Genomic DNA, 18,035 nt, shown 5'->3' on the forward strand with positions numbered 1-18,035 from the left:
CATTTTACAAACAGTTTAATAATGTATTTCTGTTTCTTTCTTTCTTCTTCTTCCTCGTTCCCGCTATTAGCAAATGTTGGAGCATTCAGATGACTATCTTATCTTATATAAACTGCGGTTACCGCGCAGTCATTTCCAAATCAGGGAACTCTCCAGATAATTTTCTTTCTATTGGGGTGTTTTTAGGCCAGTGTCTTGTTCTGTTTCTGACAATGTTTTCATTTTCAAAACGTCAAACGTTCACGTCTGCTAGCTTGTGTCGTTCACGTCTGCTGGCTTGTGTCGTTCACGTCTGCTAGCTTGTGTCGTTCACGTCTGCTGGCTTGTGTCGTTCACGTCTGCTAGCTTGTGTCGTTCACGTCTGCTAGCTGGTGTCGTTCACTAAACTTGACACATTCAACAGAATGATCTTTTTTAAAAGAGATTAAAAAAACAACATATTTTCGACGGAACCTTAAGATTACGTGACTAGCCGTTTCCAAAGTTTTTAATCCAGTGTTTCACTCTCTATTTTTGACATAAACACACACACACACAATATCTTATCAGACGACTTGAAATGTGTCCCTCGCTTTCAGAGAGCTATGTTAAAACTGCTATTGAATAAAACGAAATAATCTTTTTTTTTTCCAAAGAGAAAAAAACACGGTTCTTTGCATTGTCCCAGTCAGGTTTGTCTATTTATATTTGTAATCTCCTGCATACAAGATTCAACTTATCAGTTCTATGACTCTTCACTTTGGCCAAATATACACGTTTTGAAATATTCCATTAAAAAAGGAACGAATTTGAAAACTTATTGGGGGATCTATTTTTACGATAAATTTATCTTTGCTATAAAAGATGACTGTTACTAACTAAATAAATAAACATTGATTTGTGCAGGGCCGAATTTAAGGGAGGGCAAGCGGGGTTAATGTCCCGGGAACTCTCCACAACAAAAAATTATAATGTATTCAAATTTCGACAGGTCATAAACTTTTTTTTTTTTTTTTCAAACATTTTTACGGCTGATGAAAATGTGATTATGAAATGTACGCTTGTAGCATGCTTGGAATAAATAAATACAGCTCCGGATTTATTACCAATGGACTTACGCTCCTTTCATGTTGGAGTCTTTCAATTCCTGGGGGACCATTCCTTGTTCCCAGCACAAGCTTAGCAGTTCATGGAGTGGTTTGATTAGGGCATGTTTTCCAGCCTGAATTACTTCAGCAGACTCCAACATTGTTACAATTTATAAAAATAAAGGCGACCGCTCTGATTGTAACAATTACAGAGGCATCTCACTGCTTAGCATAGTCGGAAAGGCTTTTGCTAGAGTATTACTAAAGCGATTACAGATCCTGGCAGATCGTGTTTATCCAGAGTCGCAGTGTGGCTTTAGGGCAGGTAGATCTACAACAGATATGATTTTCTCTCTGCGGCAGCTACAGGAGAAGAGCAGAGAACAAAAGCAGCCCCTCTTCATAGCTTTTATTGATTTGACCAAGGCCTTTGACCTTGTTAGCAGAAGCGGTCTGTTTGCTGTACTAGAGAGAATCGGCTGCCCAAATAAGTTAAGAAAACTAGTGTCAGCTTTTCACGAAAACATGCAGGGCACCGTTCAGTTTGAAAGTTCTTCCTCCAGGCCATTCTCCATTAAGAGCGGTGTAAAACAAGGATGTGTACTGGCCCCTACACTATTTGGCATCTTCTTCTCAGTCGTACTATCCAGTGCTTTTAAATCCCTGGAAGACGGAATATATATCCATAGCAGATCCGATGGAAGGCTCTTTAACCTGGCACGTCTTAAAGCCAAAACGAAAAGGCGTCGTATCTTGATAAGGGAGCTGCTGTTTGCCGATGACGCGGCACTCGTATCTCACTCACAAGGAGGTCTACAGAAGCTAGTGAACGCCTTAGCAGCTGCTTGTCAAGAATTTAGCCTTACTATAAGTCTCTCCAAGACCGAAATCCTGGCACAAGACGTCGCAGAAATACCTATAATACAAATTGGGAACCACACCCTTTCAGTGGTGCAGGAATTTACCTACTTGGGTTCAACAATTGTCAGTAACCTAGACTTAGACATCGAGCTGACAAAAAGGATAGGAAAAGCTACCACAGCATTGGCAAAACTCTCCAAGCGCGTCTGGGAAAATGGTAAATTGACCACAGCGACCAAAATCCTAGTCTACAACGCCTGTGTTGTGAGCACTCTCCTTTATGGCAGTGAAAGCTGGTCAACATACATGTACCAAGAGCACAGATTGAATAGTTTCCACTTGCGCTGCCTGAGACGCATAATGGGCATCTCTTGGAGGGACCATGTCTCCAATCAGGAAGTTTTGAGATTGGCCAATATGAACAGCATGTATGCTCTCCTGACACAAAGAAGATTACGCTGGCTCGGACATGTCACCCGCATGCCAGATGGTAGAATCCCGAAAGATATCTTATATGCTGAGCTTGTGGAAGGAGTCAGACCCAAGGGCCGCCCAAGACTAACATATAGAGATGTCTGCAAGCGAGACATGAGAGCCTCAGGCATCAGTGAAAGTATGTGGGAAAACATAGCCAAAGACCGGAGTGCATGGAGACAGACTATGCGTGCTGGGACAACCCTTGCTGAGAACAAAAGAATTGAAGCGGCTTTAATCAAGAGGGAAAAAAAGAAAGCTGCCCTGTCTGCTAGCCCTAAATCAGAGGCATACACATGTACGAATTGTGGCAAAGTCTGCCGTTCTAGAATTGGCTTGATTAGCCACACCAGATTCTGCCCCGTCTCAAGATTAAGCCAAAACCAGTGACTCACTTGGGCGCATCCATTGCCTTTCGAGACAAAAGGAGCCATATATATACTTACGCTCCACAAATTAAAAAAAATGTACACTTTTTAAAACTAAATATGCATATTGAATATTTGTGTTAAAGGAAAGTGAGATTAAATTTGCAATGATTCTATTACTTTCTTATGAAACATAACCTGCTTTTAGATATAAGTATTTTCATCCATAAGCTGATCTTTATTAAAGCTTTAGAAAAAGTGTAGTGGCCGCCACAAAAGACCTGCTCTTAGCAGAATTTAAGTCATTGATTAACATGCATGACTAGATCTAGGAACATGCATAGGAAGTAATCATCTTCTTCTGTATTTCATAAGATAAGATTAAAGGATGTAAATAGCTAAGAGTGAAATACTTAACACAGATCTATCTAGTTAAAAAAAAAAAAAAAATTCTTCTAAACACAACAACAAATTTCCGTAAAGATCAATAAAGCAGTCTTAGTCTTAGTCTAAAATTTAGCATTCTGATTTGGTAAGACTGAGATAATAATAACAACAAGTAATTAGCATCTAGTTCAAAGCAGATTGTTTCATTAGGTAAAAATGGACTTTTATTTTTTTTTATAACAACAATTACATTAACAAGAAACTTAATGAACAAGTCTGAAAGTTGAGCCGACAGGAAAACTAAATGTCACATTCAAATCATGTCACACTACACATGAATCGAGTCACTGTTTCACATTCAAATCATGTCACACTACACATGAATCGAGTCACTGTTTCACATTCAAATCATGTCAAGCCGATCAAAGTCTGATCTAAGTCTGATTCACTACAGTAGATTTAGGTTGACCAAAATATTTTTGGATGGATTGAACTCAAGTTGACCGACCAAAGTAATGTGCAACACGCAACTAGTGTCTCTTAGACTGAAATAACAATTAGAACAATCAATTATGTAACTAATATATTCTACTCAGATCTGATTGGCCCCACAGTAATTAGTGAGAACAGACTGAACATTTCTGTGAGTTTCAAAACTTAATTTCTTTTTTCTTAATTTAGTTTCATGAGTTTCAGTTAATCCTTCATAAATGAAGAATGTTCCAACCTGGTTTAAATCTTCTGAAAGATGGCATATTAGTGATCAAACTCTAGACCAATTCATCAACAAAAATAAAAACATAAGAAGTGTCTGTATGCATCAAAAAATTGTAGGCAGTTTTATATGTCAGCGTCTCCTTGTGACTGCAGTTGAATATCATTTCCATGATTCAGTCGCTGCAATGATTTAAAGCCCTATTTCCCTCCCAGTGTCTGGCTTGCTTCAAACATCTTTGGATTAGTCAGTAGAAACAGAGTCTGTAGGGTTGTCTTTCTTTACCACAGGGGCACTCCCATCTCCTGCCTCATCGTCAGCAAATACAATTCTGGTTGGTTTGTGATGAAATGTTTCTTTGTTTCTTTCAAACACTTTTCTGGCAATCTGTCAAAGAGTAAAGTAGCAATCATACATAAAACACTGAAGAATAATCTTCAAATACAAAAACAAAATTTAATAAAATAATCTGAAAGACACAAAGATAAAGGCACATTCCTCGTCCCATATGCTAGGATAAATTTGTACAAATACTCCTTCTTCCCTAGTGCTATTAGAGCATGGAATGGGTTGCCTGAGCTAGCCAGGAAAACCAGTGACTTGGCAGAATTTAAGTCATTTATTAATATGCATGACTAAATGCATGACACGTAGGACGTAATCATCTTCTTTTTGAAGTAACGTCTGTATTATATAAGATAAGATAAAGAGTAAAAGGAGTGTACTGTATATTTACTAGTCGACTGCAAAAACAAGTAATAAATATGTAGAAAAAAAGCATCAGGCTCAACCAAAAAATTGACTTTTACTCTGAAATGACTAATTATTATAACATTACAAAGTTTTACATAACTAGATGACATATCAAGTAAAGTTCCCTTTTCAGACCTTGCCATCTACTGGGACAATGATGTAAAAAATCATGTTCTATGGCCCATGGTAAATGAGGGTGTCATGTGGCCAGTACAACAACTAACTGCTTTTACTTTTTGCCAACAAATGTCAGATACCTATTAGAGCTTGGTGGGCTCAGAGGCGCCCTATAAAGTTCCAAAAATTAAAAATCCCTGTCTTCCCCATGAGAGAGGAGTTAGTGGGTCAACACTAAAGTAATATGGCCAATTCAAGTGTCACAAATAGTATCACTTATAGATACCGGTACAAATTAATTACCTTATCAGCCCCTTTCTCTTTCTTTCTTCCAGCCAGTTTCTTCAGTCTATCTTCATTGGCTTTAGTCCAGTAAGCTTCTTGCTGATCCACTGTAAACATATTAGCATGAAACATTAGACTAGGCAGGACAATAGGCCCAGAACATGAACATCCATAAACAAATGATCACATTTTTAAAACCTTATTTTTATTTGGCTTCTTACTTGGCAAAACTCTGGCCATAAAAGATGTGGATTGCCTGGACATTTTGGCAAACTCTTCTGCACTTGTTTCATCTTTAAAGCGAATGTATCCAGTTTTAGCCTCCTCCATGGCATCAATGTAAGCAATGCTGTCTCCACTGATCTCTTTGAACATTGTCTAAGAGATAAAGTTGGTCACATTTTAGAAAAATCCTGGACAGCTTAGTAACTAGAGTCTAAATTACCTCCCTTTATCTCCCAAGGAAGCCAAAAGTACTATGTATTTTTTTTTTTTACAATCTAATTTATTATCTATAATGAGATTTAATAAAAAATATTACCCATAAGTAATGAGAAGTGTATATGCAGGCGTGCAGGTACATACACACATATATATTTATATATATATATATATATGTAAACTTGATGATTATAAGTTCATATAAAAAACAGCAGAATTTTAAAATGTTGATCTCACACAAGTTATATATATTTTTCTTTTTACTTAAATATAAAACAATTGTAATTTTAGGTACTAAGCCAGTTGAATCCAAAAAGAATAAGTTACATTTTATTTTAGGTACTAAGCCAATTGAATCCAAAAAGAAATGGTTATATTTTATTTTAGGTACTAAGCCAGTTGAATCCAAAAAGAAAAAGATTTTATTTTAGGTACTAAGCCAGCTGAATACAAAAAGAAAAAGTTGAATTTTATTTTAGGTACTAAGCCAGCTGAATCCAAAAAGAAAAAGTTAAGTTTTATTTAGACTAGTGGGAACGTGTTCAAACTTCTTAGCTATTTTACCTTAATTTTATCTCTATGGACATCATGAGAGCACTTCCACTGCACAATTACGTTAGGAATAAACTTCAGATTCTCAACATGCGCCATTTTGACCTCGTGGCTTGTCTTCAGTCGCTTGTTACCAAAAACATCTTCCAGATCAACATGCTTATTTCCTTCTTGACCTGCGGTCAGATATCTTATACTTTAGTAGCGTATTTTTTTTGTTTTCTAAACTACAAGACAAATATTCTATAACTGACTGACCTTGACTTTCTTGTTGTCGCAGTTCTCGGAGAGATTCTTTCAAGGCAGCCATATGAGATTTCTGCTGTGAGATGTACTCAGCTTTGAGTGACAGCCAATCTTTTCTGATAAAAAGGTTGAAAACAAAGTTTTAAAAACACGATGAAAAAAAAAGAATTTTATAAACACACATAATAAAACTGATGTAAAATAGGCATTGGTTTGAAATGTTAATAACATGTTTGATTTGAGTCTTACTTGGAGATAACTCTCAAATGTAATGCGCCTTTCTTTGCCTTCTTTCTCTTCCTGATTTCTCTCCCTTTCAGAAACTCAGTTGTCACAGCCACAGGGTCAAACTCAACTTTTTTCCTCTCCTGACCTTTTTTCATTTTCAGAATGGATGTAATCTCTGCCCTTTCACTTTTGACCTGTAGCTCTGCTGTATTGTCTGTTTCCTTGTCTGCAACCTCTGACCTTGAACTTTCATCCAATCCACTCTTGTCAATATCCTCCTGAGATGTGTCTAGTAAGATCTCAACCGCTGAGGTTGACTTGACCAATCCACAAGATTTCTTCAAGCGGATATCTTCCTGTCTTAGACGTTTTCGTTCTTTTCTACTCAGTTTTTTATTTTCTGGTGAAAAAAAAAACCAAAAACATATGTCAAATGTAACAGAAAAATAAATTAAATTAAGAAAAACAAAAATTCCCTAGGATCACAAAGAAAATAAATCCATAATTAACTTAGAGAAAAAACATTATTTTTTTTCTATTGTTAAACTATACTCTTATTGTGCTAATATTATATGATATTACGTCATTGTTTGTTGTTTATGTTTTGTGCGAAAGCAAAGGATTGAACGGAAATAAAAGGATAGTTATATACCTTGATAAAGACAGTCTCGTTAATATCATTATTAATTAGTAACGTCTACAGTAATTTATTATTAATCTGTGACAACAGAACACTTATTTTGTTTTATTACTACAGCAGTAAATCTTTAAAATCATTTAATAAGGAAGATCCTAGCCGTGGAATTGAGAACTAGAACAGGCACAAAATAGAGCAGTTTGATTTAAAACAAAATGAATATTAGAGTAACACCATTAATAAAATCACCCCATTTAGAGACCCTTCAGGAGAGGACTCAAAAGTGAAAGCAGCAATTATACATAAAACACTGAACCATAATTTACAAATGCAATAAAAAGACCTAATGAAATACTCAGAGAGACACAAAGATAAAAGCACATTTCTTATTCCTTATGTTAGGACAAAGTTGTACAAATGTCCTTCTTCCCTAGAGCTATTAGAGCATAGAATGGGTTGCCTGAATAAGCCAGGAAAACCAACGACTTGGCAGATTTTAAGTCCCTGATTAAAATGTTTGACACAGTGATAAGTGTAGAACAGAATTATCTTCTCTTTTGAAGTAACACTTGTGATTTATAAGATAAGATGTTACAAGATTCTAGGTTTCACATGAAACAGGATCACGATAGCATTACCATCCTTTTTTGTCGAACTACAGTAAAAAAAAATGCAAGTTAAGACTGAACAGCCATATAAAAAGACCCTCAGAGTTGGCAAAGACTTTCCTGAGAGATCTTGTGGAGTGCCCAATGGTTCCACATACTAAGGGACAAGTGTTGGTAAAAGACGATATAGTGAATCAACTCAAACAAAATACAGTAAATAATTTATATGAACTATTAAAACTGTGATGTTTTAGACATATAAAAGTATTTACAAATATTTGAATTTGGTTCATTTTTTTTAAACCTATTGACACACTACCAAGATGTCCACTAAAGAAAATGGACCAGACTTACCTGCAGCAACTTCAGGAACAGTTTCAACATTGTCGGCATTTTCTTTTTCTAGCTTCCTTTTCTTTTTCTTCTTTTTCTTTCTCTTTTGTTCCTCCCCATCCTCGGACTTTGTTTCGAAGTTGGCGATAGGATTTGTTTCTTGATGAATGGTTGGCGTTTCATCTAATCTGTCTGTCTCAATACTTTCTTTCCCCGGAATGGAATCAACGTCTTCAGGCTCTTTTGCCTTTTCCAAACAATGTTTTACTTCAGTTCCATCCAAACCAGTATCAGGCTTTTCCTTTGCTCTGTCCTGCCCATCAACAGTCACTTCCTCTGAATCTTTGCTGAGCTGAGCCTCTGTGCTTTGTTGAGCCTCTGTGCTTTGGTGAGCCTCTGTGTTTTGGTGAGCCTCTGTGTTTTGGTGAGCCTCTGTGCTTTGGTGAGCCTCTGTGCTTTCATCCATATTTTCATTTTTGACATCATCTGCAACCAAAGTCTCTTCTGCAGGCCCTTTCTTTTTCTTCTTCTTTTTCTTCTTTTTGGAACCTTGAACTTGAACTGCTTGGCTGCCAGAAGTGCCCTTGGTAGTTTCTTCCACAATTTTTTTCTTTTTAGATTTCTTCTTCTTCTTAGTACTGAGTTGTTCACTGGCATCAGCAGGTTGTTCAGCCACTGGCTCTGAGGCAGGCTGGGATTCCTTAGAGGACTTGTTACTGCCATTCATATAGTCTGAGAGAAAAAATATAGACAAAAATGTTGACACTAATCAAACTTGATTTACATACAAAAAAGTTGAAATAAGCTTTCTATCTGAAGCTTACAAAAACAAAATTCTTTTCTGTTATTGAAGATTAAAATACATAAAAAACGTATACACATCAGCGCTGGATTGATAAAGTGAACACAAAATTAGTTGAGCCATAAGGTTGAACAATATTGTATTAATGTGAACAAAAGGGTTGGAGAATCCCATTTTCTAAAACAGTTGACAAAATATTTGACTATCTCAGTTGTTTAAGTATTTGACTGACTTTGTTAAGAACTAATAAAGAACATTTCAAATTTTACATCTGTTCAGATTTCTTGTCTAGAAGGGTGATTAACAAAGTACTTCACCATAAAGGACTAACCTGAAGGTAACACCTTATGTAATCTATTTAAATCTTTATTTCCCTTTGGAAACTTGCCAGGTTTCTCCACAACTTTGGATGGAAGTGGATTGTTTAAAAGCTGAAATGACAAGAATTAGGTTTAAAACAACAAAATATGTTTAAACTGTCACTGGATGATTTAAAAAAACTAGCACTTAGCAAAGATTCAGGAAACTTCTTGAGAAAAATACACTTAAATATAGAATAGGATAAATTAATGTATAATTTTATTAATGCAATCAACTAAATTAAAAAAACACACAAAAAAAAACAAAAAAAAACAACTTTATAATGTACAGATTTAAACTAAATGTTCTGTAGACTTTATACACACATTTTAACACAAGCAGCAAAGTGCAGTAATTTTTATTCACTAAAATAAAAATAAGACCAAAGATGTTTTTTGTTTGTAGTAACAAGTGAGCAATTTTTCATAGTTTCTTCTACCTGGCAAGCCCGAGCAGCCTCCTCTGGAGTATCAAACTCAACAAAAGCAAACTCCTTGATTTGTTTTGTAGACTTGTAAACTGGTAGACTGATATAGACCACTTTACCACATTTTGAGAATACATTTTTAACCCAAGCATGAGTGGCATTGGAGGGAATATCTTCCTGTGAAACAGTTTCAAGCAAAAATATTTTAGTGTTGGGCCTACATGATAAAAAGACTTGTGACATAATGAGAACTATTAATAGACTTCTAGACAACTGCACTGACCACATAAACTGTTCTGTTGTCAATGTCCTCCTGGCTGAGCTCAACAAGGGGAGTTACTCTCTTCACTTTACTCTCACTTTCATTCAACTGTTGATTAAAACATAGACATAAGCACATAAATATACCTAGAAATATTTACTTAAAAACAACAAGCAGTACAAAGTTAAGTTTAATATTAAAATCTAGAAAGTCAGGTGACACCAGTTAGTTTTACTGTTTACTATCCAAATGTAGTATAGATGGTCAAGTCTTCATAAAGCCACAGTCTTCAGTCCAAAGATTAGCAATAAGTGCATTTTCTTTAATTGCTTTTATAGAGCGCAACTTTCATGCTTATAACATGCTAAGTGCGATATGCTCCAATATCTTCTGTGGACATAGGGGGGAGGGGGAGTAACTGGAAGAAGGAAGGTTTCCCTGCCTCCTTTAGGCACTCAGCAAATCCAGCGCTGGAGTGAGGTTTTGAATTTGAACCCCCTTGATAAGTAGCCAGCTGGTTTATGCCACTTAGTCACATGATTATGCAGACTCAGTTGCAACCTGCAAACTTTGCCACATCGCAGACAGAGACATTGTCCGATGGGGGTCTAATAAAATTATTTTTTCTACATCATTCATAAACCAAAAACGTATCACACAGAATACTTATATTATTTAAGTCTACTACATATTGATACAGGCCACAGACAAGTTGAAATTAACTTTTCTTTCAGTACACACACTTTAATTCTCACACTCATAGAGTATTACAATAACAGGCCAGTTTAGATTATTTATGTAAAAAAGATATGGTTAATTAACCTTTAGTATCTTTGAGTTTCTAAGTGCTTTGGCTAAAACTGTTTGACTTATACCATCTTTATCTAGTGACTGAAGTTTATTAAAGTTGCTGAATACAGAGAGATCAATATCTGAAATAAAGAAAACAAGATTAGGATATAGAAACAAGACTAGGATATTGATCTTAATAGTTTATAATAAAATAATTATAATGATTGAAAATAAAAAATTCAGGACCAGATTTAGGCTTGATAAAGCCATAAGCTACTTGAGATATGGGGCCCCTTTTAATCAACATAATGCAATTTATTCTTTTGCTTTTCTTCAAAACAATATAGCTAATGTTGTCTATAGGAAAAGCCAGTAATGATTATATAGTTATTATATTGTACATTTTTGTTTACAGTTACAGAATGGTTATATATTCTTATAGTTTTTACTTTAAGACAATGACAAGTAATTATCACTACAACCTCAACATTTTTCTTCTTCAGTCTTATTTATAATAAAGGAGTAGGTCAAATTAGTAAACCACAATTTGAATCTGACAATGTCTCCATATAGTCCATCTTTAAGAGGGACATTTTTATCTTCATAATAATGTATGCAGGTTTGAGGGACATATTCGGTATTTTATGGTGTTACTCCATGTCAAGTATGTCAAAGGTTCTATCTTCCTCTCACGTGTTGTCTGATTCTGCTTTGCCATGTCCGGGGATATAAAATTATAAATTGGCAAAGAAGGGATAATTTATTATAAGCATCATTTTCCAAAGCCTGGGCAAGAATCAAACCATTTTTGATAAATGAGATAATTCATGCCTTTTTTTAAAACCTCTTTCAAAATGAGTGGTATTTCTGACTATTTACTTCTCAATCATTTGTGGCCAGTCAGACAGAGATCTCATTTCCCTATATTTGTGTGTGAGCTGGGCTCCAGTGGTCAACAGTTTCCTAGCAGTTATTATTATTGTATGTTAGGGTTGTCTTGAGAGATTTGATAAGCATCAGAGTTATCTTGAGGTTGAATGATTTTTTGACATCTGGCAGGAAGATGCTATGTTTATCAAGAAGTTAATAATGCTTCCCTTACTATTCTGAAGCTGAGAGATTGCTAGTGCTAATGTATATTTCTAGTCTTTCTCCATCAAGACATTTTGTCTGTCTCAAAGTCACAAGTAGGTTTCTATATGTATGGTCTTTGTGAATGAATCAGATCAGACAGCAGTTGAACTACACAATTATACAGACTGCACAAAATTAGAGCTGCTCATTAACTACAGGATCTACAGCAGTTTTTAATGGAGGTGTGGTGGCTGAGCATTGGTAAGCATCCCGAGGTGGAATGATTTTTTGACATCTGGCAGGAAGATGCTATGTCTGTTTTGTATTTATGTGCAGTTTATCAAGAAGTTAATAATGCTTCCCTTTCTATTCTGAAGCTGAGAGATTGCTAGTGCTAATGTATATTTCTAGTCTTTCTCCATCAAGACATTTTGTCTGTCTCAAAGTCACAAGTAGGTTTCTATATGTATGGTCTTTGTGAATGAATCAGATCAGACAGCAGTTGAACTACACAATTATACAGACTGCACAAAATTAGAGCTGCTCATTAACTACAGGACCTACAGCAGTTTTTTAATGGAGGTGTGGTGGCTGAGCATTGGTAAGCATCTCGAGGTGGAATGATTTTTTGACATCTGGCAGGAAGATGCTATGTCTGTTTTGTATTTATGTGCAGTTTATCAAGAAGTTAATAATGCTTCCCTTTCTATTCTGAAGCTGAGAGATTGCTAGTGCTAATGTATATTTCTAGTCTTTCTCCATCAAGACATTTTGTCTGTCTCAAAGTCACAAGTAGGTTTCTATATGTATGGTCTTTGTGAATGAATCAGATCAGACAGCAGTTGAACTACACAATTATACAGACTGCACAAAATTAGAGCTGCTCATTAACTACAGGACCTACAGCAGTTTTTTAATGGAGGTGTGGTGGCTGAGTGCTTGGCTTCCAAACAGAGGGGTCCCGTGTTTGAATCCTGGTGAGGACTGGGATTTTAAATTTTGGGATCTTTAGGGTGCTTCTGAGTCCACCCAGCTCAAATGGGTACCTAACATTAGTTGGGGAAAGTAAAGGCATTGGTTGTTAACAACCGTGGCCACAGATGACTTTAAATCATCAGCCCAATCGACTGCAAGCTCTGAAATGGGTCTTTACTTTACAGCAACTTTATATAAAGTGTTTCTTTCTTCTTTATTACCAGCATACAAAGTGGAGGGGCTCGGTATTAGCTAATTTTATTTTGCAGTGGTCTATAGCCTAGCAAGTTTTTTTGTTTTGTACTGAGTTTGTTATTTTTTTAAAAACTGGATCTCTTGCAGAATGAGCCAGCTAATTCCTATTTTTTATTTCCATAGCATGTTTTCTTTTTAAAAGGCCAATTTCAGAAATAAAAATGCAGTACACAAAGACACTCTGTGTTACTAATAACATTGAAACAAACTGAGAGAACTATTTAGTTTGAGACTTACATCCATCAGGAGACTTCTCAAGTAAACTTTTCATAAAACGATCTTTAAGAAGATTAGCATCGCTGAAATAGAACTCCATCTAGGAATCAAATGGAAAAACAATCAAATAAGTGAAATTTTGAGCATAACAATTTTTTTTTCTTTACAGAGAATGATTGTTAACAGTTTTTAAGTATTTCAAATTTAATCAATGCTTTCTCTATTGAATATTTTCTAACAGTTTAAATTTTCAAAAGTATTTAAAGTTATGTATACATTCCAACTGGTATCTATGCAGTCAAGAACTGAACAGCTTGATGGAAGTGTACACAGGGATGTTAAAAAAGATCAAAAAATTTATTATGGATGACTGCCTGGTCATGTGTTATGCACTTCTGAGTATCAACACAATAGTCCCTAGTTCAGACCTGTCCACCAACATCTCCTCTGTTTTCTAAAGGAGATTTGGGTAAGATCAGCTACATCATTGAAAAGCCCATATTTAAAAAAAAAACCTAGAATATTTAGTAAATTTTAACAAATACAAAACTCATTGTTTAATCAACATCTAACATTCAAAACACAAGAACAATTTTTATTATTGTATTAATATTATGATGGCTCTATATATATTATATATATTATAATTTGTAGTAAAATACAACTGAAGCTAATGACAATGTCAAACAGAATAGAATTGTACTAACCTGATCAACAATGGACTGAAATAATGCTTTCATTCTTTTCCGAATATGCTTTTTTTCTTGACGTTGATCAGCCAAACCATTCTCATCCAATTTCAAGACTTTCAAGGGTACTGGTGCTGATTTTAATGACTTCTCTCCTGCACGTTTCTTACCATGACTTGTGACTGATGCCAAGACTGGTGCGGTTGAAGTGTTTCCTGTCTTTTCATAGTTACCTTCAGAGACCTCTAGTTTCTGAATTTTCGCAGGGACCACATCACTGACTTCAGGGTCAGGGTCAGGATGACAACGTTTGCCAGAAACAACATCTCTTACTTCAAGGTCTGAAGAGTTAGGTTTGTCAGGGCTCTTTTTCGAACTTGAACTCATTTCTAATGAATTCTATTTTACTTTAATCAAAGTACATTGGCAGGTTCTAGGGACTATGTACGTAACACACATTACAAAAACATTTTCATTTATTGTAGTAAAGCACAGATCTTTCCATACATAAATCCTATTTAATCAAGACTGCAACTTGGATCTATTCATATTTTAGAGAATCCTCAAACCTAGAATAAGAAACAGCAGAGATGAAATAAGTAAATTAAAATGAGTTCATGGATTTCCAAATGCTTTATCAGAACTACTAAAACATGGATGCCTAACTTAACTTCGGTAAACTGAATAAGCAAAGAACTGTCATCAGAAGAAATAAGCTAATCTTAATTATAATATTGATGAACCAATATGAAAAAAAAAATTAAACAAAAACATTGGTATTTCCACTACATTCTAAAGTAATGCATGCTAATTGAACAAAATTTGTCAATGTTGTTGCCATTTTCTTATGACTGGATATAGTTTGACCTTGAAAGAAATGGTAGTATTTAAAAACGCATCAGTTATTAGGCAATACAAGTAGATAATAATCTTTTTTTTCTTCTGAAGAATTATTGTTTTATAGTAGTGCTGTTGCTCTAACATCGTTTGCATGTGAGACATGGAAGCCATTTGCCAAAATTGAGAAAAGACTAAATGTGGCTCAACAAAAATGGCTAAGACGGATTTAGGTGTGAGTTACAAAGATAGGGTCTCAACCAACAATCCTATGGTGAACTGGGACTCAAAAACACTTAATGATGTTGTGACTGAATGTTGTGTGAGGTTTGCGGGGCATGTTATTATAAACTACGCATACCAAGAGTTACAATGACATGGAGGGCAATACGAGGAAAGTGCAAGCAGGGACGTCCTCATATAACTTGGTGCCACACCTTCATGAAGGACCTCATAGCAGTGGACACCAGGTTAGAAAGGCTTCAGACATAGCCAGTAACAGATCTTTATGGAGATAGATTTCCGCCCAATGCACTAAATAGCACGGGAGGAACTAAGTCTAAGTAAGTAAGTAGTGCTATATACAAAACAAAAATGCAGAAGAAACGTGAATGTTGCAGTTTTATTAAATATTAATACTGAATTATAATTTATAATTACTGTACCTATGAAATTTTACAAAGAGAATTCTAAAGATGAATCAAATTGGAGCATGTCTTTCCACTCATAAAAATGTTATTATAGTTATTAAATATAGTACAAATCTACTATTATGATGGGGATAGGATAGATAGATCTAAAATCTAGATTCTAGAATTATAATAGTCATAATAAGTCTATAGTCTATACTAGCCTATATTTATATATATATTCTAATCTAGAATTCTAGATCAATATCTAGAATCTAGATCTACTTCTACTTCTAGTCTAGATTTATATTAATTTTATTAATTAAGATAGACTATTATAGACTCTTGTAGACCTAGATTAGATCTAGTCTATAGCTAGGACTAGATTAGTCTAAAGATCTAATTAAATTTGCTGCTGTCAAAAACAAACAATGAACCTTTAACTTTAAACTCCATGACTAAGTAAAGTGTGTCTAGCTCTAGAGACTAGACCTAGATCTATATAAATATATATAATTAATTATAATATAGTTGTATAATTAATAATAGTTGTATAATGTTGTAACTCCAGTGGTGGACTGATAGGGTTAATGTGTGACATACTGACACACGAGACTAAGGCGAATCACACAGGTCAATGGCTGTTGAACAAGGGACATTACTTCTAGTACATGCAAATATGACCTGTATTATGGAACTGTTATGGTCATGTGATCTAATGCCTTTACGGATGAGAGACAATGTGTAAAAAAGACAGTGGAGTCAAGGACAGCAAGGCAGTAAGGACGATGCGGTACCTTGTGAATCCTCGAAAAAAATGTAGCTGTACGAGATAGAGAGACTAGTAGTGTTTAGTTAGACTGTTCTGTTAAGTACAAGAAAGCATTTGAAGTTATTGTAGCCAATTGTGTTGTATTGACTGTTGATGATGTATTTGTAATTAAACCGCCACATTGTTATTTGAAACTCTTGTAGTCAAGTTCTTGTATTACATGTGCAGTGTTGAGCAGTGTTTATAGAAGGCCTGATAGAGGAAATCGTAACAATATTTTATAATTATATAGATTATAGATCTAGAATCTAGGACTATTAAATAATAAGTAGACCAAGACCAAGATTTCAAGATCTAGATGACTAGTCTAGAGTCTAGATCATAGTTTGTAGATCTTCTCTAGTAACCTCTAGTTTAGTTTAGACAGTATAAATTTAAAAGTCTATAAGAACAATCTGGTATAAACTTTGTCACATGTAAATTATGAGTGAGTCTGGTGTGAATGTACACTTTGGTTTCTTATAGTTATAATGTTTTTTTGTTTGGTGTAATGCACAAATTGTAAGACAAATTTCCATATGGACAATAAAGATTATTATTATTATATTATTATTAATATATATATATATATATATATATATAAAATACTAAGAAAGACACAATGGTAAAGGCACATTCCTCGTTCCATATGCTAGGACAAATTTGTAGAAATCCTCCTTTACCCTAGTGCTATTAGAGCATGGAATGGGTTGCCTGAGGCTGAGCTAGCCAGGAAAACCAGTTAGTGACTTGGCAGAATTTAGGTCATTGGTTAATATTTTAATATGCATGACTAAATGCATGATTCGTAGGACATAATCATCTACCTTTTTGAAGTACTAACTTAACGTCTGTATTATATTTATATATATGGCACCTTTTGTCTCGAAAGGCAATGGATGCGCCCAAATGAGTCACTGGTTTTGGCTTAATCTTGAGACGGACAGAATCTGGTGTGGCTAATCAAGCCAATTCTAGAACGGCAGACTTTGCCACAATTCGTACATGTGTATGCCTCTGATTTAAAAAAAAAAAAAAAAAAAAAAAAAAAAAAAAGAAAGCTGCCCTGTATTATATTTAATAAGATTAAGGTAGATTAATATAGATCTAGTTAAATCTAGTTAATATACTAACTAATATAGAATATATGTATATAAATATATATATATATATATATATAATTATATATATTATATATATATTATTTGAGTTTGAATATTTATAATATATAATAATATAGATCTTAATCTAATTAGATTGTTATATTATTATTAGATCTAGATTCTTAGCAGTCAATCTGGCCTAGGCCTAGGACTACTAGGAGTCTAGGACTAGGTCTATTACTATTATTAGTTAGTATTATAATTTATTATTAATAATTAAATTTAAGACACAAACTTTGAAACAAATGTGAAATGACAAATGTCTCAAATGAAGATTTTATTAAGTGATTAAGTAATCTAGACTCTATTCTCTAACTACTCTAACTCTAAGATTCCATCGATTACACTAACTTGACTAAGTTAGTGAATGAGTGAGTGAGTGATAACACAACAGTCAACAGTGACAACAGTGAGTTATGTCAGTTGTGACCACCACTGTCGCACTGACTCAGTGACTGACACTGTCTGAAGTGAGTAGATCTAGTCTAGTACATCCAGATTCTAAATCTATACTTATAGATCTAGAACATATAGATCTATCTAGATCTAAAATCTATATCTGGTAGATCTTGAGATTCTTGACTTGTGAGTTAAGATTATAAGACTACTCTGTGAATACTCAAAATTAGATTATTATTTTAGTTAAATTAAATTATTAAATCAGTAGAAAA

The 18,035-nt window shown here is 34.6% G+C and overlaps 1 protein-coding gene across 5 annotated transcripts; it reads right to left on the reverse strand.

The window, feature by feature from the left end:
• Positions 1–3,355: 3,355 nt before the first annotated feature.
• Positions 3,356–18,022, reverse strand: LOC106066932 (la-related protein 7-like). 5 transcript variants are annotated; one of them, XM_056021946.1, is made up of 15 exons: positions 17,716–18,022; positions 17,079–17,218; positions 13,943–14,493; positions 13,257–13,335; positions 10,746–10,855; positions 9,945–10,031; positions 9,674–9,838; positions 9,206–9,305; positions 8,094–8,804; positions 6,516–6,894; positions 6,279–6,382; positions 6,033–6,196; positions 5,249–5,405; positions 5,046–5,134; positions 3,356–4,259 (listed from the first exon to the last, which is right to left on the reverse strand). In XM_056021946.1, exons 3-15 carry the CDS (start codon positions 14,309–14,311, stop codon positions 4,116–4,118), a joined length of 2,658 nt encoding a protein of 885 aa, XP_055877921.1. In that variant the 5' UTR covers positions 14,312–14,493; positions 17,079–17,218; positions 17,716–18,022; the 3' UTR covers positions 3,356–4,115. The 5 variants fall into 5 exon arrangements, with proteins under 5 accessions (XP_055877921.1, XP_055877923.1, XP_055877920.1 ...); XM_056021948.1 differs by lacking the exon at positions 17,079–17,218 and having other exon boundaries at positions 17,825–18,022; XM_056021945.1 differs by lacking the exon at positions 17,079–17,218.
• Positions 18,023–18,035: the final 13 nt, after the last annotated feature.

The sequence above is a fragment of the Biomphalaria glabrata genome, chromosome 2 (genome assembly GCF_947242115.1).
Source record: "Biomphalaria glabrata chromosome 2, xgBioGlab47.1, whole genome shotgun sequence".
Taxonomy (NCBI): domain Eukaryota; kingdom Metazoa; phylum Mollusca; class Gastropoda; family Planorbidae; genus Biomphalaria; species Biomphalaria glabrata.